At 47.8% G+C, this 23,195-nt stretch overlaps 2 protein-coding genes across 5 annotated transcripts; both read left to right on the top strand.

Moving 5' to 3' along the window:
• The first annotated feature begins 2,703 nt into the window (after window positions 1–2,703).
• LOC120657514 lies at window positions 2,704–4,373 on the top strand. Its single transcript, XM_039935834.1, has 2 exons — window positions 2,704–3,885; window positions 4,009–4,373. The coding sequence occupies exons 1-2, from the start codon at window positions 3,156–3,158 to the stop codon at window positions 4,110–4,112; spliced, it is 834 nt and encodes a 277-aa protein (XP_039791768.1). The 5' UTR covers window positions 2,704–3,155; the 3' UTR covers window positions 4,113–4,373.
• A 12,871-nt stretch (window positions 4,374–17,244) lies between these two features.
• LOC120712595 (protein REVEILLE 6-like) lies at window positions 17,245–22,035 on the top strand. 4 transcript variants are annotated; one of them, XM_039998433.1, is made up of 9 exons: window positions 17,245–17,598; window positions 18,816–18,873; window positions 19,203–19,326; window positions 19,458–19,580; window positions 19,685–19,804; window positions 20,161–20,270; window positions 20,617–20,676; window positions 21,362–21,450; window positions 21,522–22,035. In XM_039998433.1, the coding sequence occupies exons 1-9, from the start codon at window positions 17,447–17,449 to the stop codon at window positions 21,535–21,537; spliced, it is 852 nt and encodes a 283-aa protein (XP_039854367.1). In that variant the 5' UTR covers window positions 17,245–17,446; the 3' UTR covers window positions 21,538–22,035. The 4 variants fall into 4 exon arrangements, with proteins under 4 accessions (XP_039854367.1, XP_039854378.1, XP_039854360.1 ...); XM_039998444.1 differs by having other exon boundaries at window positions 21,362–21,455; XM_039998426.1 differs by having other exon boundaries at window positions 19,682–19,804.
• The last annotated feature ends 1,160 nt before the right edge of the window (window positions 22,036–23,195 follow it).

Here is a 23,195-nt window from a genome sequence, read left to right as displayed (position 1 = left end):
TTCAACATTGAATGTGACAAGCTTTTCTCATAGTTAACAAGAACTTTCTACATCCTAGATTTCAATTCACCAATTCAAAGGTCCATACACCAAATTTATAAACTTTCAAATCATGTACACAAAACTATTCTTATATACCTAACTTTGATTTCATACATGCAAAACTTCACATTCGGGAATAGTGGGTGAATGGGTAGAAAACTAGGCGGGGACGATTTCCACATACATATGAAAGCAAGAGCCTTGCTTCAAAATATTTCTCTTTTTTCCAGACATAATTATAGTAAATGTGTCTCAACTATTAATTCTAAAAATACTTTGGATCATTCATTCTTAACTTTATACTCGTGTGTTTGAAAAAAGTATACTTCTAGACAAAAAAAAGCTTTATAATTCAAAAACTTTGCACTCCCGAGTTGATGAACTTTCAAGTATAATATTATAAACTCTATACTACCAACTCCAAAAATTTATAATTTCTAGAAATAAAAATATATTCAATAAAAACTCACATGCATGGCCAGATATATTGAAGATATTATCCTTGAATTTTTACTAACTTTGAACTCATGTAACCCAAAACTTTGTATTTGTAGCTCAGAAATTTTACCTTACGCAACCTTGTATTTGATTATATATAACTTTATAATACAATATCAAAAACTTTTGACTCCATTATAGAAAACTTCTTCCTCATACAGGCAAAACTTTCTAGAATCCCCCATTTGAATGTCCATATTCAAAAACTTCATGTTCATATTCACAAGAACTTACGAGCTATATGTACAAAAAAATTATGTTCACGGTTCAAAAATTTCAAAATGCATAATTAAAAATTGATTTTATACTCTTTACATAACACTTTATAATAGAATATGAAAAACTTTTGAGTGCGACATACAAAACTTTACAGACTCCCAAACTTTAAATGTACATATTCAACTTCATAGTATTTTAAAAAAATTTATAGACCGTCACTATATATATAATTTGAAAAATTCCGCATGATTAAAGTAATTTTTGTCCTTGAGTTTTGAATTCTATACACGTCTCTTTATATAAGAATGTGAAAAACTTTTGACTAATATATGAAAAACTTTGTAGAATTCATAACATCAAATTTATTGAGAAACTTCATATTCGAATTTGCAAAAGCTTATTATGAATCACATGTGCAAAAGCTTACCATCTGTAGTTCAAAAAAAATTAACCGCAGGTTTTCAAAATCTATATACACAATCCATTTTCAAATTCTATACACAACCCATTAGAATAGAATACAAGAAACTTTTTACTACTATATTCTAAACTTTATGGGAAATTTATCCCTGTGACACTGCAAAAATCAGATCAACCTTGTATTTGATTATAAATAACTTTATAATACAATATCACAAAACTTTTGACTCCTTTATAGAAAACTTCATCCTCGTACAGGCAAAACTTTATAGAATCCCTAATTTTAATGTCCATATTCGCAAGAACTTATAAGCTATATATGTACAATAAGTTTATGTTCATGGTTCAAAAATTTCAAAATGCATGATTAAAAATTGTTTTTTATATTCTTTACATAACACTTTATAATATGATACTAAAAACTTTTGAGTCTGACATACAAAACTTTATATACTCCCTAACTTTAAATGTACATATTCAACTTCATAGTATTTTGAAAAAAATATAGACCGTCTCTATTAAAATTTATATATATTGTTTGAAAAATTCCAACCACGTGATTAAAATGATTTTGTCCTTGAGTTTTAAATTCCATACATGTGTCTTTATATAAGAATGTGAAAAACTTTTAACTAATCTATGAAAAGCTTTGTAGAATTCATAACATCAAATATATTGAAAATTTCATATTCGAATTTGCAAAAGCTTATTATGAATCACATGTGCAAAAGCTTACCATCTGAGTTCACAAAAAATTTACCGTAGGGTTTTAAAATCTATACACACACTCTACTTTCAAATTCTATACACAGCCCATTATAATAGAATATAAGAAACTTTTTACTATTAAAATTTCATCCCTGCAACGCTGCAAAAATCAGATTTTATGTAGAACACGTCATCAAAGTCAACTTTATCTTCACCACACGAGGAAAGCATGATTTTGGTGTACAACATTTGAAATCCAATAAAAACCAATCATTTGCGGCTGACATGTTTAAATAAACTACCATTTTACTCTCTATTGGGCCCACTTATCATCTTCTTCACCTCTATTCTTTCATCTTCTCTCTCTCCATATGGCCTTTCTAGGTCTGGATGGTCAACTTCGGCAGCTGCAGTTGTTGACAGCTCGTATAGGTGCTAGCGACACATCTACTGCGACAATGATGACGAAGTTCATGGTGGGGGCATGGGCAAGCAGCAATGGTGGGAGCTCGAGAGGGGCAGCTCGCGGTGGACGGTGGCGGGGGCCGGGGAGCTACTCGGGCGGCGCGACTCATGGCGATGGTCATGGCGAGGAGCATGAGCGTCGTGGCCATGTGAAGGAGTTGCGGAAGGAACAGAGCATCTCACAAAGTCTTACACGGAGGGGAAGGAGAACGAAGGAAGATGTGGATAGAGATAAAGCACCACTTAAGCATATAAGCTTACGTTCATCTATTAGATGAGGTATTTCTATTAGATGAGATAAATTGGCACGATGGCTGGCAGAGCGATTTCGGGGAAGCCCTCCAGGAACAGGAACAAACTGATCGGCGATCGCTGCGTCTCCCTCCATCCCGATATCCCCGATACACCCGTAGCGCCACTCCGACGGTCCTCCACGGCTCCACCGAAAGGCACATGGCGAGACGCGTGAAGCGACGAGGAGAAATTACAGCAGGGCCGCCTGCGGTTGCCGCGAATGGCTAGGTTAGCGGTGAGCCGGGACCCGTAGGGAGGATCATCACGCGCACACGTCTTGCCAGATCGGTGCAATACGGGCCGCCGCCCAACTTTTTCCCAAATCGGCGCGCGATCACCTTCGCCGCAAGTCCTCAAGAATCGAGAATCGAGATGCGAAAAGACTCGGGGTCTGGCCTCCATCGAGGCATCGACCACTCCAATCCTTCGCTGCCACGCTTTGTTGCCACTGGCCCTTGTCCTACCCGCGCTCACCGCGGCAGCTGCGGTTTTCCGTCGCGGCGTCGCCCATGGCGTGCTCGAAGCCCACGGGCGTTTCCGCCCTGAACCTCCTCCTCGTCGTCCTCGTGATGGCCGCCGCAGGACCAGGGGGCGCCCTGAAGCTGGAGCCGACCGGCACGAGCGGGCACTTCCCGCCTCTGCTCGACTGCGCCCCGGCCCCGGCGACGGCGCCCTCCAAGAACGCCAGCGCGTTCCGCGCCAACGTGCTCTCGCTCCTCGGCGCGCTCCCCGCCGCCGCCGCGGCCGCGCCCACGGGCTCCGCCTCCACGCGGTCCGCCGGGCGCGCCGGGCGCGATCGTGCCTTCGCCCGCGGGGCCTGCTTCGGGTTCGGCGCGCCCCACGGCCCCTCCTCCCCCGCCGACTGCCGCTCGTGCCTGTCCGCCGCCGCCGACGACGTCGCCGCCGGGTGCGCCGGCGCCAGCCGCCGCGCGGGCACCTGGCGCGCCGGCTGCTTCGTGTCGTACGCGGACACCGGCCGGCCCACGGCCAGCGAGGACGCGTTCCGCGGCTGGTTCTACGACGACGACCCGCCGACCGCGGCGCTGGGAAACCAGTGCACGGCCAACCGCACCGCGGCGGAGTGCGCGCGGTGCCTGAACGAGTCGGCGCAGGTGGTGCCGGCGCTCAAGGAGGGGGGCCGGCTCTCCATGGTCCACGGCGACGCGGTGGTGGTCGTCGGCTACGCTTGCTACCTGCGCGTCCCGCTGTTCAGCCCAATGCCGCGGTGGCAGCAAAAACGTGAGCTCTCTTGTCCTCCTCTCTTCCCCCTCTCCCATTCCATTCCGGCCTCGTCGTTGGTTGTCCGGGGAAGGAGAAATCAAGCGCCTGATGAATGATGGTGGTGCCCGTCTGTCCTCGCAGTTTTCGGACCCGTCGGCGTCTTTGACGTGGTTGCGACAGTGATCTTCGAAGTAGCCGGGGTGCTGTTCTGCATCAAGATCGCCCGTGAGTTTAATCCAGCATGAGGAGGCCCCTGTTCGGTGTCCATCTATCTTAGCACAACGGCTGATCCCTGATCCTAGTGCAGTGCAGGAAGGAATATGGCTAGTGCCTGAACCTGGTCGGCAGTGGAAAACCCCTTTTAACTGACAGCTCTATCTGTCAATGTTTCTATCCCTTTTAACTGACAGCTCTATTTGTCAATGTTTCTATCTTCTTCAGTGAACAGTTGCTGGCTTTCCCCTCTAAAAACAGTTTGCTGGTTTTCCCCTCTACAAACAGTTTGCTGGTTTGTAACATCCCAGTTTTTATCACGATTAAGGGGGAGTGTTGAAATATATAATACAAACTCCTAGAAGGTTTATAAAAATAAGGATAAACCATTGCATAATTTTGTTCACCATGATAAGGTTCTAGAATATTCCACAAAAATCATAAAAAGACATGAAGCTTGGATATTTTCTTGTTATGGTAAAATTTAGAATTTTTTAGAAATAGATATTTGTAGGGAACTTAGATATTTGTAGAGAACTTCCTAGAGTGTGACATATGTCACTCATCCAAGAGGGTATGAGTGCCTATATAAGGAGGGTGCCACCCCTTACCATGCCATACTACTCCACTCCATCCCACACACATCTAAGGGCATGGTAGAAGTGATCATAGGTAGAGTGTGCTAGGTGTGTGTTCCTTTGTTGCTCTAATAAGGTAAGCGTCTTTATAAGTGTTAGTCTCCCGGTTAAACTTAGCACTTAGTGTATAAGTTGTGATCCATCGAAGGTTGGCTCTGTCATCCGGGATCACAAAAGGGTCTGGACTTCATCGAAGGTTGACTCTGCTACCCGGAAGCCAGCTTCATCTGTTGGTAGGCTCTGCCTCCCGGAAGCAAAAAGCGGCTCTGCCGTCAAAAGGACCCGGTACATTAAGTAACTAGAAGCTGACCGACTCTGAAGTGAGTTGGTGTAGATCCTCAACTTAGTAGGGCCACCTCAATTTCCAACAATCACTAAAATAAAACTTATGTTGCAATTAAACTAGTAACGTAAAATAATACTAACATCATATGAGGTATTACATAATTACTAGTCAAACTATTTTATACTCTTGTCTTGCGTTAGTACATTCGTTCCCTCTAGTAACCAGCATACGCATGCTTGCACCTACGACAAAAATTATCTCGTCTCTTTCCATAAAAGTCTCTCAAGTCACCGTACCATGCCATAATTCCCAGACAATCATGACAGCGCCTACCTTCTTTGCCATAACTTCATCATTCCCTGGAAGCCACAGAGTACCCACACCATTGACCTTGAAATGACCCGTCATAGCAGCACCCACCTCGCTATAAATCGGGGTCGCCACGCACAGTGCCGGCCGAGATTTTTTCCGCCGAACCGCCTCACCCGCTCGCTCTCGCTCGCGCACGCGCGACACGCCGGCCCCAAGACGGGACCGCGCACTGCCGCCGGCTCCACGCCATGCCGTCCACCCCCGCGTCCCCACCTCGCCCACGCCGCTGCAGTGTCCTCGCCGGCTTTGCCACCTCGGCGCTCGCGCCTTCAGCGCAGCCACTGTTCGCGTTGACGACGAGCTTCCGCAGCCCACGCCGTCGCCCTTCCTTGCACAACGCCGCCGCTGCTCTCCTCGCCTATAAAAGGAGTGAGGCCGTGACGAGCCCCGTCACCAGCCCAAGCACACCGAGCCGCTTCGCTCCGCTAGCTAAACCACTCCTCCCGAGCCCAGCTCACTCACGAGACGAAGCTCCAACAGTTGGCCCTCTTCCTCGAGCTGTTCCGCGCCAAGGTGAGATGGCAGGCAGCTCCCCCGACCATTAACTCCACAACACTAATAAAGGCCCAAAACACCCACCAGGCCGTGAGCACTTAATCCAAATCATTCTACCAATCAATACTGTAAACTCAATATCTCCTTCATATCAACTCCTTTTCACGTAACTCTTTTTCCTTAACTCTCCTCAAATCATATACTATCTATTCCTCCTATTTTTATCTCCATTTGAGCTTATTTTATTGCTTACTTGTGTTTGTTTGTCGGTTGTGCCGTTTTCGTCGTAGATCACGGAGTGACCGAGGAGGAGCCTGAAGACCCGTACCACGAGCAGGAAGCCACCGCCGACGACGCATACGCAAGCGAAGGCAAGTTTCATCGACCCCTACGTGAGCGGTTGCATCCATGTGAGGACGTTTAGCTGCAGCCTGGGTCTAAGATCGATTACATATACCAGTACTTGAGTGATTGAGTGTGCTCATGCATGCATCTGAGTAGTTATGCATACCCAGAGTTGAGACTAGGATATGAAGGGTTTTGGCTGAGTCTAGGGCAGCTGGGTATGCTGGAGCCGGCGCTACCATGGAGGTAGATTGGCAGGTGAGTGCTACCGTGGTGGTAGGCTCGAGTTGACATGTTGAGGGATGGTTGCTGTTCTGGTGAACCATAAGGACCGAGTTGTTTTGACATCTCACATAGCTTACTTTAGTACGACCATAGGTTCCGGTATGGGCCGGACTTAGCCTAATCCCACTGGTTAGCCTGACGGTCGCAGGGATGGTTTACGGGTATGGACCATTGGGGTCAAGGCCCGAGGGTTTGTGCGGCCGGGCTGGGGCGTGACCACGGCTGGGTGTCGGCTATGTCGGTTGTCCGTTCGGGCAGCCGAGCGTGTGGGTACAGTGTACGACCTCTGCAGAGTGTATAATCCATTCGAATGGTCCGTGCCCACGGTATGGGCAGGCTACAGTGTGGTCCTGACAACTAGTGAGCTACCTACTGTGGGTTGTGTCGGGAAGGGTTGCATACCATTAGTTGCATTGCTATTGCATTGCGCTTAATGTGTGTCGTGCATGTCATTCCCCTCCCGTAGGGTGAGGTGGAACTTGCTGAGTACTTTTGTACTCAACCCTTGTTGATTTTTCTCCAGAGGATCCTGACTTTGTGCCAGAAGACTACGAGTAGATCGTGTCCGCACCCAAGCTGATCGAGTGGAGCCGTGATGGATGAAGAGCTAGTCCTCCATGCCGTCATGCTAGTCATTATCCTATGGTTGTTGTGTAGCATTGTGTTGTCACTTCACCCCTCGTGTACGTGTTGAATAAAACTCTGTATGACTCTGGACTCCACTTGATGTAACATGTATTATGGAGGAGACCTTATTCGGTAATTAATACATGGTTTAGCCTTGATCTTCGGGTCGGGGCGCTTCAGGTGGTATCAGAGCCATGCTTGGCTGTAGGACACGCACCGGTAGTAACGATGACCGTAGGAGCCCTAGGATGGTCAATCCTTGAAACCCTATTACTCCTTAAAACTTTATCCTTATTATGCTTACCCTACCTTTGTAAGTCAGATGGCGGATGACTGGACCACCACCTACTGCATCAACGAAGATGGATTCTCCAGGGTGCTTTATGCTGCCACGGTGCGACTTGGTATTCCGGAACGATCGGAGTACGTGGGTCGCGAGTTCATGGAGCATGTCACTATCCATATTGGCGCCAGTGATAAGTACTTAGAGATGCAACCCTGGAGCGTCACCGCCACTGGAGCCCGTATGCCTGACACCATTCAACTTGCAGCTCGCAAGGCGCTGCGGTACCTGTGCCAGATGTTTGAATGACACTTGGGTTCCACTCCCATGAAGTACTTTCCCCCGCTAGATCGAAACCGTCCTGATTGGGCGGCGAGGATCCGCAACCTGGAAAGCCCCGCAGGGACAGAGAAGAACCCCACAGTTGTCGCTATGTCTAGCTATTTGCTTAGCCTCGACGACTTGTGCGACCAACTGCATCAGCGTGTGAGAGATTTAATCCAGCGTGCTGAGGGAGCGGAGTCCCATTGGCGTAGGGCTAAACTGGCCGTAGCCCAGGCAGAAGCCCGAACAGCCGAAGCTGAAAGCCGCCTTGCCGTGGCCGAAGAGAACCTTAGGGAGCAAGCAGATCGCCACAGTCATCTCCTTAGGGGTGTCTACCTAGTGGACCGTGCCAAGCATAAGGAACACCATCCTAGGACTGTCGCGAAGCTGCTAATCCTAGAGGGAATCCCGCTGTGTCCCTTGTCCCAACCATGTAGGAGGATTGGTGAATCAGTGCCACCCACGCCTCCCGCATCTCCCCGAGATCCCGGAAACAGTGACCCCGAAGACCGTGTTGTAGGGTTCAGTAGTCGAGTCGTCCCGGCTGACCCTTAAAAGTCGAGCCGCGTTATTGTAATCCGTCGTGTCATGTATCCCTGCTTGTTTGAATGAATGCTTGTGTGGTGCTTGAATGATTCGTTTGTGTCGTGTGCTATTATATACATACAAATCTACCCCAGCAATATACTAGAGGAGTCACCTAATCTTGCCCTCCTTGACCGTAGATGTCTCGTCGTTCGAGCCGAGTCCAGGGACTCCATGCTCAGGAAGATGGTGACGAGGTCAACCCGAGAAACCAAACCCCTCTGAATGTAGCCCCAGAAGCACCAGAAAATGGACACCTACCGCCGCCACCTCCTCGTGCCCCAGCACCCATTGACTTGGCAGCCATGTTGCAGCAGCAGAACCAACTCCTTCAAGTTCTTGTGACCACTCTCACAGCTCAAGCTCAAGGCAATCTTGGCAACAATAGACCTGCAATGCATCATAATGGCAATGGCAGCAGAATTGCAGATTTCAACCGCTTGCAGCCACCTAAGTTTGGAGGATCTGATAAACCTATTGAGGCAGATGATTGGCTGCGAGAGATTGAAATGAAGCTCGAAGTGGTCCATGCAGATGACAGAGACAAGGTTTTGCTCGTAGTACAACAGTTAAAGGGACCAGCCCTTGCTTGGTGGCAGAGTTACCAGGAAATAAATGAAAACGCTAATGAGATGGTATGGGCTGACTTTGTCAAGATCTTCAGAGAACATCACATTCCCAGCAGTATTATGAAGCTCAAGAGGGATGAGTTCAGAAAGCTTCGTCAAGGTGGTATGACTGTGACAGAGTATCTTCATAAGTTCACAGAGCTGTCTCGTTATGCACCAGAAGATATCAATGATGACGAGAAGAAGCAAGAAGCTATTCTTGGTGGGCTTAACCCTGAAATCAGGACCTTGGTTGAAGTCACCGCCCACAGTGATTTTAATGCTATGGTCAACATGGCTATCACCACTGAGAGAAATAGGAAGGCAGAACTCAGTGAGCGCAAACGTCGGTTTGAAAGCAAGAAACCCCAGCAGTTTGAGAAGTTTCAGAGGACTCAGTATCCAGCTCACTCAGGCCCGAGGAGCCAGAGTGCCTTTTCATTCAAAGCGCACCCCGGTTCTTTCTAGAAGCCAGCTCAATCAGCTCCTGTTATGAAGACCCAGAATACCTTACGAACCCAACCGTCGGGTGGAAGTCAAGTGACCAATGTGAAGACCTATTTCCACTGCCGCGAAGCCAGACACTACAAGGCCAACTGTCTGTATCTCAATCAGCCCGCCCCTTCTATTTTCTCCAACTCTGTTCAAGGACCAAAACAGCCGACTGGAGCCAACCGTGCAACACCAGCTAAGAGCCAGCAACAGTCCTTCAGCAAGGCAAAAGTGAATCATGTGAATGCTGAAGAAGCAGAGGATGCACCAGGAGTGATTCTCGGTGAGTTTCTGGTCCAATTAGCTCTAGCCTCAGTGCTTTTTGATTCTGGAGCATCGCATTCTTTTATATCCTCCCACTTTATGGAAAAGCATGATATACCTACTATAGCCCTTAGGAGGCCACTAATGACCCGTTCCCCTGGAGGTCATATACCCTGCCACTTAGGCGTCTTAGATATCCCTATAAACCTAAGTGGGGTAGTATTCCTTGCCAACCTAGTAGTCCTTAATTCCAAAGGGATAGATGTCATACTCGGTATGGACTGGCTCACCAAACACCGCGGAAACATAGCCTGTGCTGAGAGAGCAGCGACAGTCACCAACCACCAAGGGATTAAAATCATATGCCTAATCCAGCCTAGCCTGTCAGACTCCATGGTGAACCACATCCAGGCAGAATCCCCAGAAGATGTGCCAGTAGTTCGGGAGTTCGCAGATGTGTTTCCAGATGAATTACCCGGTATGCCTCCAGAAAGAGATGTAGAATTCACTATTGACTTAGTCCCTGGAACTAAGCCTATAGCAAAGAATGCCTATCGGTTAGCAGCCCCAGAGCTTGCCGAGTTGAAGAAGCAGCTTGAAGAGCTTCAACAAAAGGGATTTATTAGACCTGCTGCTTCTCCGTGGGGGGCCCTAGTGCTCTTTGTGAAGAAGAAAGATGGAAGCATGAGACTTTGTGTGGACTACCGTGATCTGAATGCAGTCACCATCAAGAACAAGTACCCTCTGCCTCGGATTGATGACCTGTTTGATCAGCTGAAGGGAGCTAAGTTCTTCTCCAAGATAGATCTAAGGTTAGGTTATCATCAGCTCAGAGTGCGACAAGAGGACATCTCCAAGACAACCTTCAGGACCCGTTATGGCCAGTATGAGTTCAAAGTGATGCCTTTTGGTCTGACTAATGCCCCTGCCTTTTTCATGACCCTCATGAATAAGGTGTTTATGGAAGAGTTAGATCGGTTTGTCGTGGTATTCATAGATGATATACTGGTCTACTCTAAAAGTGCCGAGGAGCATGGACAACATCTCAGAGTTGTGCTGGGAAAGCTCAGAAAACACCAGTTGTATGCCAAGTTTAGCAAGTGTGAATTCTGGTTGCAGAGAGTCGGTTTTCTGGGTCATGTCTTAACTGCTGAAGGTGTTGAAGTGTTCCCAGAAAAAGGTCAAGGCAGTATCAGAATGGAAGCAACCAACCTCAGCCTCGGAGATCAGGAGTTTCTTGGGATTAGCCAGCTATTACCGGAGATTCATCAAAGATTTCTCTAAGATAGCCCGGCCTATGACGGAGTTGCTCCGGAAGGACACGAAGTTTGTCTGGTCTGAAGCTTGCGAGAGTAACTTTCAAGAGTTGAAGAGGCGACTAACTTCTGCCCTAGTGCTAGTCTTGCCAGATAATCAGAAGAGCTTTGTCGTTTATTGCGACGCATCCCGATAAGGATTGGGTTGTGTGCTTATGCAAGAAGGAAGAGTTGTAGCTTATGCCTCAAGACAGTTGAAAACACATGAGCAGAACTACCCCACCCATGACTTGGAATTAGCCGCAGTGGTGCATTCCCTCAAGATTTGGAGACATTATCTGATCGGGAACAAGTGTGAAATCTACACGGATCACAAGAGCCTGAAGTATATTTTCACCCAGTCAGACCTCAACCTTAGACAGAGAAGATGGTTGGAGTTGATCAAAGACTATGATTTGGAAATTTATTACCACCCTGGAAAAGCTAATGTGGTGGCTGATGCGCTCAGTCGTAAAGCATATTGCCATCACCTACGAGTTGTACGCCGCTCTTGCAACTATAACCTTAGTGTCCATCCCATTCTGGATGACCAGATAAAGGAAGCTCAGATAGAGGATAAAATATTGGTATGGATTAAGGGTCGCAACAGTGAAGGCAAAGCCCCAGATTTCAGAGTAGATAAAGAGGGAGTCTTGTGGTTCAAGAAGAGATTATGTGTGCCTAAGCAAGGTCATTTCCGAAGGACCATCTTGGATGAAGCCCATAACTCAGCCTATTCCATTCACCCTGGCACTACGAAAATGTACCTGGACCTTAAGGAGAAGTATTGGTGGAATGGTATGAAGGGGGGTATCGCCGGGGCCGACCGGGGCTGTGTGGCTAGGCCGGGCCGGGGCCGCCGCTCGCCGGGGCAGCCGCAGCGACACCAATCAGGGTGCGTCAGGTGGACGCGGTGGGCCGATCCGCGCTTCCTGCTCCTCCGCGCACTTACCGCCACCCTCCCGCGCTTCCCGCTTCTCACCGCCTGCCGCCTCGAGCAATGCCCGGGCGTACTCGTCGTGGAGGCCGCGGTGTCCTCGCCGCTCGCGGACCACCTCCTGCTCGCACCGTCCGGGGACCTCGCACGCCTGCACCTGCCGGTTATACATAGTTTGCGCGATGGTACATAGTTCACACAGATAAATACAAACCTTTTTAATGACATACACGTAAAAGATTCAGTTCCAAACAAGCCATGGCTTCCAAAATCTCGGGTTCAGGCTGTTCACTCTCATCTTTCCCTATATTCATCCTCTAAAAGAATATTCTCATTCTTATCATCGAGATTCTCTCCTCTGTATTCAGTTTCACCGCGCCCATCATCCTCCATATTCCATTCTCTATACCAACTACCCACTGTGGGGCCCGCAAGTCAGATTTTTTTTATCCATCTCCACCTTCTCTCCCACCGGTCCACACTCCTCTCTCTCTCCTATCGCCTCCCCCGGCGGTTCCCTCCCGCCCCTGCTATCCCGGCGCCGGCGCCGCCCCCTCCCTCCCTCTCCGCGCCGGGGCCCCTGCTTGAGCACGCCGGCCACGGTGAGGCGGAGGCGGCCACGGCGAGGCGAGGCGAGGCGGCGAGGCCATGTTTAGTTCCCAAAAAAAATTCTACAGTATCCATCACATCGAATGTTCGGACACATGCATGGAGCATTAAATGCAGTTGAAAAAATAACCAATTACACAGTCTAACTGATTTGCACGAGATGAATCTTTTAAGCCTAATTAGTCTATGATTGAACATTATTTGTCAAATAACAACGAATGTGCTACAGTGTCAAAATCCAAACATTTTCGCGAACTAAACAAGGCCCTCGCCCTGGCGGCGGCGGCCGGAGCCGCGTGCGCGGTCGGGGCGGGGCGGCGGCGGTCCGGGCGCGGCCGCGGCCGCGGCGGCGGGATGGCGCTTGTGGCGAGCCCGCAGTGGGCGCGCCCAGGGGCCGGCCTGTGGCTGCGGTGGTGGGCGTGCGGCGAGCCGGCGGCGGGCACGCATGGCCGTTTTGCTCTCCCTCCCGGCCACGGCGGCGCGCGGCCGAGGCCAGGCCACGGCGGCGCCCCGTCGGCTGCTCCGCCCGCCGGCTGGATCCCTGCTCCCGAGCATTGGCGCGGTGTGTTGCCCTCTTGCTCTGGCGTGCGTCCATGGCCGGGTCAGGTCCTCCGTCCCCTACGGCGGCGGCGTTGGCGCACGGTGGCGCGCAGGCGTGGAGGCCGGTCTGCGGGGGCCATGGCGGAGCGGAGCGAGCGGAGGCTCGGTGGGGCCGACACGGGCGTAGTGGACGTCCTCAGGAATTGGGGTTCCGTGCTCGTCCTGGTAGGGGTGGTAAAGGGCCCAATATTTTGAACTAGAAAATCTAAGAGCCGGGCTCTAAAAGGACCGGGTTCTAATTTTATGTAATTTTGAACTAAAAATTTTAAGGGTCTTATTGGGTTGTGAAGAGGCCACTAGGGCTATAGCCCATTACCACCCCTACCTCCTGGACGCTAGGGGACGCGCTGTAGGCCATTTTCCGGTATCGACATCCTCTAGGATCCTTAGAGGACACGAGTGCGAACAGTCTCAGTTAGGCATACTGTAAGGATTCTGTCTCCCTCTTATCGGGTTCAGTTACATTCCGTACAACCCGTAGCACTGGGCCACTGGCGGATGAGATGACCGATTCGATGGGCTCTTGTGTTGACTAGAAAGGCTGGGGCACGGCGTTGCCGCGCTAGGTTGGGTTACCAGTGAATAACATGTCAATTTATGTATATATTATTTGTATGTTTGGAAATACTAATTATCCATCAAATTTAAGAGTTATCGTGGACTATAGATTCCTTTTTCGTACAAATTGTGATAATGCATGGTATATATTTTAGACTCTTGTGTCTGTATTGTAGGTACAATGGGTTGCATGTACACGTTTGTGCAAATGAATTGCAAAAGCGTTTTGAATTTTAAAAATCTCTATATAATGAAGTTGTAGTTTTTGAATTTTTGATCAAATTCCATGTTGATCAACTTTTGATTTTAACGCTTTTTGGTATTCAAGTTGTAAGTATAATATTGCTCGTGTAGAAATAACGGATGGAATGGGTTGTGGTTTGATTTAATTAAAATTTAAGGGTTTTTCTATAAGAAATCATGAGAGAGGATTTGCATGGGGGTTGAGATAATTAGTACGAATATAGCAAGTTCAGTTCAAGTCCCAGAGTGGAGACTAGACCGCAGATTGATTTTTTTAAAGTCGGAGGAGTTTTTTCTCAAATTACAGAGAACACACAGTCCGCCGTCCGCCGGGCCTGTGTCTCACGTCGTAGTATTGTAGTTGATGTGAGCTTTAGTTGATGCATGTAGTAGTTTTTTCTTTTAAGTAACATAGTTAAGATAAATCCATCACTTTATTATTTTCGCATATGTGTCATGGTCTGCAGCTCTTTATTGCACATGGTATATATTTTGAGCATTATACTATGGAGACACTATTTTAAGTAGTATATTATTTTGGATATCGAAATGAAGCTATTACATTTGTTGTTTTTTTTTGGTGAAAGAAGGGGTAATATAGTTTATTAGGGAGGGCGGAGCACAATTAGTCTGATACTTAATGTATTTGCGAAAACATGTTGCGATTAGTAGACGTGTTATTTTTTTAGAAAGTAGTAGTTATATTAAAATATGACGCGTTATTGTGGAGGTAGCATGAGAAACCATAGAAGAATGGTGATCGAATTGTACGTATAGTATTGCTATTGTAGTAGTAACGATTGGAACGGATTGTTATATAATTTAAGTAAAATTCGAGGGTCTTTCAATGATAGTTCCTGAGAGAGAGAAAGGACGGCGGATTGATTTTAAGAAAATGCAGGGGGTCTTTTGGAAAATATTGCTCGCCGGGTGGAAGTGGACTGCGGGTTGGTTTTGGCAAAATCTGAGGGGGTTTTTTGAAAATTTTGCTGAGAAAGACGGATGGACGGCGGGTTTTATTTCGAGAAAAATCGATGGGTTTTTTTTGTAAAATAAGAAAGGAAAGCTCGATCTAGACCGTCCGCCCGGCCGATCCGACGGCTCGAAACGTGACCAACGTGGCCACGCTCCCAGGCCAGGGAATCGGTCGGGCTGTGACGCCGATTCGTGTTATAGAGATTGGGCCGATACCGCCGATATCGACAAGGTGAGAGGAAAGGAGGTGGAATTCGTGCAGTCACGGCGAACGACGGCCCGCGCGGCTCGCCGTCGGCCACGAGCCCACGACGATGCTCATGCTCCCGGTTCAGCAGGGCACGAGATCTGTCCGGTTGCGCGACTACGGCAAAGGACTCGGCCCACGCAGTCACAGGTAGAAAGAACAACCTACTATATGGAGGTGAAAATACATCATAGTAGAAGATACGTAATATTCAACATGAAAGCAAAACGCAGGTAAAAATAGACTGTAAAAGTTCTCCAGATTCCTCTAGGATTGCACTCGATTACTGTAAAAAATGCGAATGAACCCGCCACGGGAGACACGGAGGTAAGGAGAGGGAGACTGGTTCTTGTTGGTAAATTAAAGGCTGACAGTGACTGATGGATTTTCATCGTTATCAGTGTATACCTAATACAGGTACTGCTGTGTATGTGTGCACTAACCTTTTTTATCATTGAATGTCGACAGTGATTTTTTTTAAAAACGAGAATGGCAAAACGCTGACAGTGATTGTTTGGTACGTGCTCGCGAGTGTTGCCTGTTAACTGGGGCAATGATCAATTGAAACTGTTTTGCACTCCATGGCCAGACCGTTGTAGTATCAGTCGAAATCAATTGACTAGAGAAAAAGGACGCTTTGTATGTAACAATGTAAGAAAATAAGCACGTGTTGACAGGCAAAATTGGCACCAACCGGTCTGACCGAGTGGTCTGACCGGTCGAGACACCGTGGCCTGTCCGGCAGGGTCCGACCGGTCTGATCGGTAGGTCCGACCGGTCTGACCGGTTCAGGTAGAGTCCGAGTACAACTAGAATTTTTCATAGATTTAGATCTGTAAACAAGATTTCTTGCGGGATAAGTCCACCCCACCCTATTATAAAGGGTCACGGCCGATTAGGGAATCCAATCGATCAAAATACAAAACAAATCTACTATTTCATTACCTTTATTTTTCTTCCTCGTTATCCTACTTTTCCAATCTCGACATGATGTTCTTCTCTCGTCTCCATGACGTTTGAGGACGCCCTAACTGCCCTGCCGAGCCTAGAGCAACCGTACGCGCGCTTGCCCTGACGGGGTCCCTTCCGGGTGAGCGTTCGTCGGATCGTCGCCGTTCTGCACGGCGACCGGTCTGACTGCTCCACGTAGGAGGCGCTGCAAGGAGCCCCTCCTCGCATCGCGCGATCTAGTGCGTTCATGTGTTACGCCCTAGCTGGCCTGCCGAGTCTAGGGCAACCCTACGTGCACTTGCCCTGACGGGGTCCCTCCCGGGTGAGCGTTCGTCGGATCATCGCCGTTCTGCACGGCCACCGGTCTGACCGCTCCACGCAAGAGGCGCTGCAAGGAGCCCCTCCTCGCACCGCGCGATCTAGCGCGTTTCGTGTGTTGACCAGAAAAGACGTCAACAGCACGAAATGCACCTTGACTTTTGGTGTTGATTCTCCGTATTAATGATCTGTGTGTGAATACACAGATTATGCTGTATGTATCCCTAGAGACATAGCACAAGCTATCTCAGCTCAGCAAACATTTTTTTTTGCGAACTCTTGGAAATCATGTACTATGCAAGTACAGTATGGAACCTAAAAAAGGTTTTTAAAAAAAACTACAATATGCAGCCGTTTAACCCAAGTACTGAATGATCCTCCTCTTTTCGGCTCATATCTGATGCTTAATTTTTACGCATCGTACACATACTATAAGCGTGCATGGATTTGATTGATGTCGGGTTTATGACTTATGAGACGAAGAAGTCAATTGTGTTTGTGTCCCTTGGTCGGCATTGACAGCAGCAGCGGCTGCGAGCGAGCGCTCAGCAGCCACACAATCCCGTTGCCTATAAACTATAGCTGGCGTGCGAAGGCGAGAGCTCGACAGGGACGGCGCGCAAGTGGGCGGCAGTGGCAGCCGCCCGCGCAGCCACAAGCGCTCGCCTCGCCTCGCCCGGCGCTCGCAGTCGCGTCGCGCGCACCACGGGAGAACGGGGCGACGTCCAGTCCAGGCGCTGAAACGAAGCGCGCGCGGCGGGCGCGGCGCCACCACCCACATCATCACAGCCCTGGAGACCCCAGACCCCCCCCCCCCCCCCCCCCCCACCCACCCAGCGCGCCACGACGCCCCCAGGCCAACGCCACACCACGCGGGCCGCAGCCGCGCGGCAGCTGCTCACAGGCTCACAGCCAGCCAGGGCCTCCACCCTCCTCTCCCACTCCTCCCCTCCCGGCGAGCGAGAACACGACGCGACCGTCACCGCACGTTGAGAGATCCCCCGCCTCTCGGGCCCGGTCCCCCGCTCGATGGTCTCCGCCAGCACGCCGCCGCCGCCGTCCGACGCGGCCGGGTCGGGGGAGGACGCCAGCAAGAAGGTGCGGAAGCCGTACACCATCACCAAGTCGCGGGAGAACTGGACGGAGCAGGAGCACGACAAGTTCCTCGAGGCCCTGCAGCTGTAAGCAGACCGCAACCCGTGACTTGCAGCTATTCGCCGGCCGCGGTTTGGTTGATGTTCTAGCGCGTGAAGCGTCGGGCTTTGCAGTGGGTTTTTTTGTTCTTGGGTAAAGATTTGGATGTTTCTTGCCCTTTTTGATGCGTTAATTATGTCGTGGTGAATTTTAATGTTTGCACATTTTTCTTATAAACTTGATATGGAACAGTAGTGCTTTTTTTACTTATTTGGGATCTTTTTTCTTTCATTTCTGTAACCCAATTTCTTTGTTTAGGATTTTATAATCTAGAACTTTGCAGTTTAAGATTGTCCGGTCGTTTTTTGGTGGAACATAGCGAAAAATGATGTATATTCAGCTACTGTAGTTCATATGCAGAATATGTAAATGCAATTTTAGATTTTGGAACATGGATATGATGAAGGCACATATTCTTTCTGCTCAATTGGTCCTGGTGTTATACCATTGGCGGTTCCTTTTTTTTCATCTTTGTTTTGGGTTCAACCTAGGACTTCAGTATTTGAAAAAATTTCAGTTTTTTCATGTGGAACATACGAAAATAAGATGTATAGAGCTACTTTGGTTCACACGAAGAATATGTAGTACAAGCTGGCAGCATCTAAGCTGTAGATGTTGGTACTTACAACTGATGGTACTCTCAACTGGTGGTGTCATTTGGCGGGTAGGGCACACACATCAGATTCTCTAAGCCGGCAAAGCATGTGTTCTTGCAATTACACTACCGACACAAGTTAATCAAGACCCATAAATCATGCATCTCCTCAGCACAATTGAAAAGGCCTCATGCATCTTTATCAGCACATGCTTTGCAGATAGCAGTTCTGAAATGCCCTCGCACGACTGCTCTCGTTCTCTGCTTCATAGTATTTTGATTACTAGTATTGATTTGAACCTGATTGGACACACCTGAATCTGTGGACATCTTTGAGCATCATATTTTGTAGTTTATGATGCCATTCTCTTTGGTCCCCAACTCGCATAGTCTCATGTGTTCACATTACCACTATTTCTGTATGGCGTTCTTATCAATGTGTATGAAGGCAACCTTTTGCATATGGTTGTCCATAACGTGCCTGGTTGCCCCAAGAGCACAACATTTACTGTGCTTTAATCCATATACTTGGCCCAAATAATTGTCAGAGAATTAAGACTGCATCTTGCATGCAATATTCATGTGTAAACCCTGTTTCTTTCCTTTCAGCTTTGACCGTGACTGGAAGAAGATAGAGGCTTTTGTTGGCTCCAAGACTGTCATACAGGTATTTGAGTTATAAACTAGAAGTTGCTTAGCTGTTTAAGAACCCTAGTAATCAAAATATTTAGCTTATCATGTAATAAACCAATTGAACTAATACATCGTATATTCATATTGTTAATTCAGACAGATACTGATTAACAAATAACTGAAGGTTTTTCCATGTTTGTGATCCTTTCTCAGTGTAACAACATTGAAAAAAATGCAGTTAGCTTGGATCTCTTCATTTGCTGACGCTCTTTTTCCCATTACTGCATAAGCTTCTATCTGTTCATTATCAATTGACTCTATTGCCGAACCATTTTCATTTGATGCTCCCATTTGGTGTTGTAGATAAGGAGCCATGCACAGAAGTACTTTTTGAAGGTTCAGAAAAATGGAACCAGTGAACATGTCCCGCCTCCACGACCAAAGCGAAAAGCTGCTCATCCATATCCTCAGAAGGCCTCCAAGAATGGTGATACTTTGTATCCTCAGAATGATTAAAAACAAGCATATCTGTCTCTCTCATACGCTGTGGGGGTATCAAAATTACCAGCAACCCCTGTATATTAAATTATTTTTTAATGTCCTCTTCCTGACTTGCAGAATCAACCTATGGACTTAAGACAGATTCATCTTCCGTCCATAGGAACTCTGGCATGAATGCGACTGTTTCTTCATGGGCTGTTAGTTCCATCCCACCAGCTGTTGCCTCGTCGATGGTGAAAGGTTTGTGTTTCAGTGTGCTTCTTCTGTCAAAAGGTTTTGTTTTCTCACAAAGAAAAGGTTTCGTTGGAACATTCCTCAGCTGAATCTTATCTTTCACCCAGAAGATTTGGGTCCTGGAACTCTGGGTCCAAACAATTTTTGCTCAAGCAGTAATGAAGTCCCTCCAAGGACATGGCAACCTGGTGGAGCAAATGATCGAATAAATCAAGTTCCGTCACTTCGCCGTCAGTACCTCTTGTTATTTCTGCTGATTATCTTACAGTGCAAAATAATTAATCAGATTCTGCTCACCTCTACTATTTCTAAGACTTATGTTTTCATCATCCTCCCTGTGTAACTTTCTTGTGAATTTGTAAGATTCAATCTTGAAACAGCTGGCCCCTTCTTTAGAATGAACTGAACTTCCAATAATCTCCTCTGATGATGCTTAGCATGCGCACATTTAGATGGTGTAATACAAAACAGCACAATCCATTTCTTTGTACTATTATTTTCCAAATTTTGCAATAAACTAGTACCTTATATTGTTGATACTGGCATTGCTGATGATTCAATGCTGTCTTTCGAATATGTGATACAGTTATGCCGGATTTTGCGCAAGTGTACAGCTTCTTAGGTAGTGTTTTTGATCCAAGCACAAGTGGTCATTTGCAGAAACTTAAGGAGATGAATCCAATTGATGTTGAAACGGTATGTCAGTCATGGATATGCTTTATTTTCCTTTCCTCTTCATAATAATGAATATGTCCTAAGTCCTAACTCGTCAGCAGTAGTATTGCACAGTTTCTCCTCCAAAATAATCCCTTCTGTCAAATCCTTAGTTACAAAAACACAATATAAACACTGTTCTGCTAGTCTTTATTATGTATTGTTGCCTGGAAATTATTTAATCTCTCCTCATTCAAACATTCGACAAATCCAATAGGCATCATTTTTTGCTATACGTGGCATGCTGAATTCATCATTTCTGAAAAATTATGATGTGGAATTCTCTGCCTCTGTTCATTGATTGATATATGTGTCTATTTTCCATTAGGCATTGTTGTTGATGAGGAATCTCTCCATCAATTTGACCAGTCCTGATTTTGAAGATCAAGTAAGTAGTTCGATAACATGTCTTTAGCTGATGCCTTTGTTAAATTGTTTGCCACTGGTTGATGATTTTGTATTTCGACTTATGTTTTCTTTAGTTGTCTGCTTCATGCTGCAGTGTTTGGCTGTTTGTATCATTTCTTTATGATAATTGTGTTCAGAACTATCTCATCCACCATGTTATGCCAATTTTGCTGTGTATATACAGTAGATGTAGTCAATTTTACAAATTCCATTCGGTCAGCATGTAAATAAACTACATATGATTTGTGTAGTTTGCCTTCTTGACCTTTGATGTTCATGATCGGAAGTCAGAACTGGTGCTTCTACCAGCGCCTGCCAATTGTGATGCCAGTTCTCAGTAGACCAGGCCTTAAATTTTGACCACTATCTTATATCACAAACTTTTGATGCCCTGGCACCCACATTGCATATGTGAGAAGACACAAGATTAATCTATGCTAAGCATACATGGTTAACACAGATTAATTTTCAGAAAGTTAGTCTTCAGTAAAGAACTGATCTGTGCTAAGCATATCAGGTTAGCCAAGCACCATCTCAAATGAAACGATTTGCTCTGCTACTAGACTATAGCAAATTGTACAGTTGCATCATCTAACCAGGATTCTATTTCTATTGTTCTCAATTGGAAAAAGGAACTGAACTGTATCCTATGCATTTTAATGCAGAGGAAGTTGCTGTCCTCATATAGCACTTCTGATGGACTTGAGCTAGGGAGTTCCAGGAGTTCAGCTCTAGCGACGAGTACACCTTTCATGTAAGGTGTGACCTTTTTGTTGTTCCCCTCCAGCTCTCTCCATTTACTGACAAGTTCGCAACTATTTACAGGATTAAAGGCGAATAGTACGGCTAGGTCTCTCGGCGTATTATTTCAGTTCGACAGACCATCTGGATGGTGCTCTGCCGTAGCAGTGAAGGCGCTTGCACGGTTGCACCTATGTGCATCCTGCGCTTCAGGCCTTCGGCTGAAGATCGTGTAAAGGTGCAGCCGTGACCTGTGTACAGAAGGCTTCCGAAAGGTGAGATTGGTCTGTGGCCTGATGTGTATATATAATTTTGCCCTGAAGCGTGTACCCTTCCTATCCTATTGCTATTGCTACCCCCAAAAGCTTGGTCATATAGGTTCCTGAATGCTTAAGTAATGGAAAGAGCAATGGGAATTTTGAGTATGCCGGTTGCTCCCTTTTCCCTCCATTGAGTCCTGTTACTGATATCAGTTCGGTTTTGTGGCTGCCATCTGGTATGGAGCTTCTGCCCCATGTGGCCATCTCCACCTGAGCAAGCATGTCCGTAACTTCCACTTGAGGTGATCATAGTGCTGTACAGCGGTTTACCTTCCCCATTCTAATGTTTCTTGTTCCTATGTATTATGTATTTTGCATCAGGTGTTGCCTGTGTGTAAAAGGTGTCGGCGTCCTGACTCGGTGGTCCGGACCCAACTAGTGATGATGCTGCGTATTCCTCGTCCCAGATGTTGATGCAAGAGGCAACACAGTCACGCACGGGTTTATCTTAGTTCCGGCCGAGAGAGGCCGTACGTCCAACAAAGAGGTGTGCGAGGCCACTGCACTGTCTTCATTGGGGGTGCATGTAGTAGGGGGTACAAGCGAGGCAAGAGAGGGAGGGAAGCTCTCAGGTCTCTGCTAGAGGTGGAGTTGATTGAGCCGAAAGCCAATATCGGGGCTCAGAAGAGCGTATGTGCTCTGTGAGCAGTGCCGAGTGTTGTGTTCTACCAGATGGATCCATCCCCCTAAGGGAAAGCCCACCTCCTCTTTTTATAGGCACAAGGAGGGGCGGTGTACATGCACAGGAAATCGTGGAAGTCGTCGTCTTCTCCCCGAATCGCGGGGGTGCTGTGGTCGAGCACTGTGGAAAGTACACTGTAGGGTATGGTGCCTGGCGTGGCTGTCGTCTTTGGCCTTGCGGAGATCGTGCCGGTGTCCCTGTAGCTCCAGCATGCGGCGTGGTCGTTGCTGTAGGGGGTACCATCCTCCAGGCGTGGCGTGGCGACGTTCCGAGGGTCCTGCAGGCCAGGGTCTTGTCCTGGTCGAGGCCAGAGCCGCTTCCGAGGGTCGTGCCCATGCCACTCGAGGGCTCTGCGGAGGGGAAAGTTTGAAAGAGGTATGGGGAGTTGGCAGCACAGTGGCTGGAGCAGTGCCGAGCACGCCCTGCACTGCGTCGCAAGTTCCCACAGTGTCGCCACAGTGTCCGAAATGGCGGAGCAGTGACCAGAGTTGACGGACGGGACTTCGGTCACAGCCACTGTGAGGAATGGCGGCCTGACGCCGTCTGACCCGGGCGCTGTGGAGGAGTGGTTGGAATTTAATGCCTCCGTGCGGCGGGCGGGTGAGCGGAAGGGCCGTTTGTCCTTTCCGTCGAGGGGTGGCCTCGAGCGAGGCAGAGATGATGCGCTCCCCCGAGCGTATGCTCGCTACCCTCGAGCGAGGCGGAGACGCGGGGCGCGGTCGAGGGTCTCAGCGGGGAATCCTCGAGCGAGGCGGA

Source organism: Panicum virgatum, chromosome 1K (assembly GCF_016808335.1).
Source record: "Panicum virgatum strain AP13 chromosome 1K, P.virgatum_v5, whole genome shotgun sequence".
In the NCBI taxonomy this organism is placed as follows: domain Eukaryota; kingdom Viridiplantae; phylum Streptophyta; class Magnoliopsida; order Poales; family Poaceae; genus Panicum; species Panicum virgatum.
The sequence above is the reverse complement of the archived record's forward strand: the minus strand, read 5'-3'. Positions and strand labels throughout refer to the sequence as shown.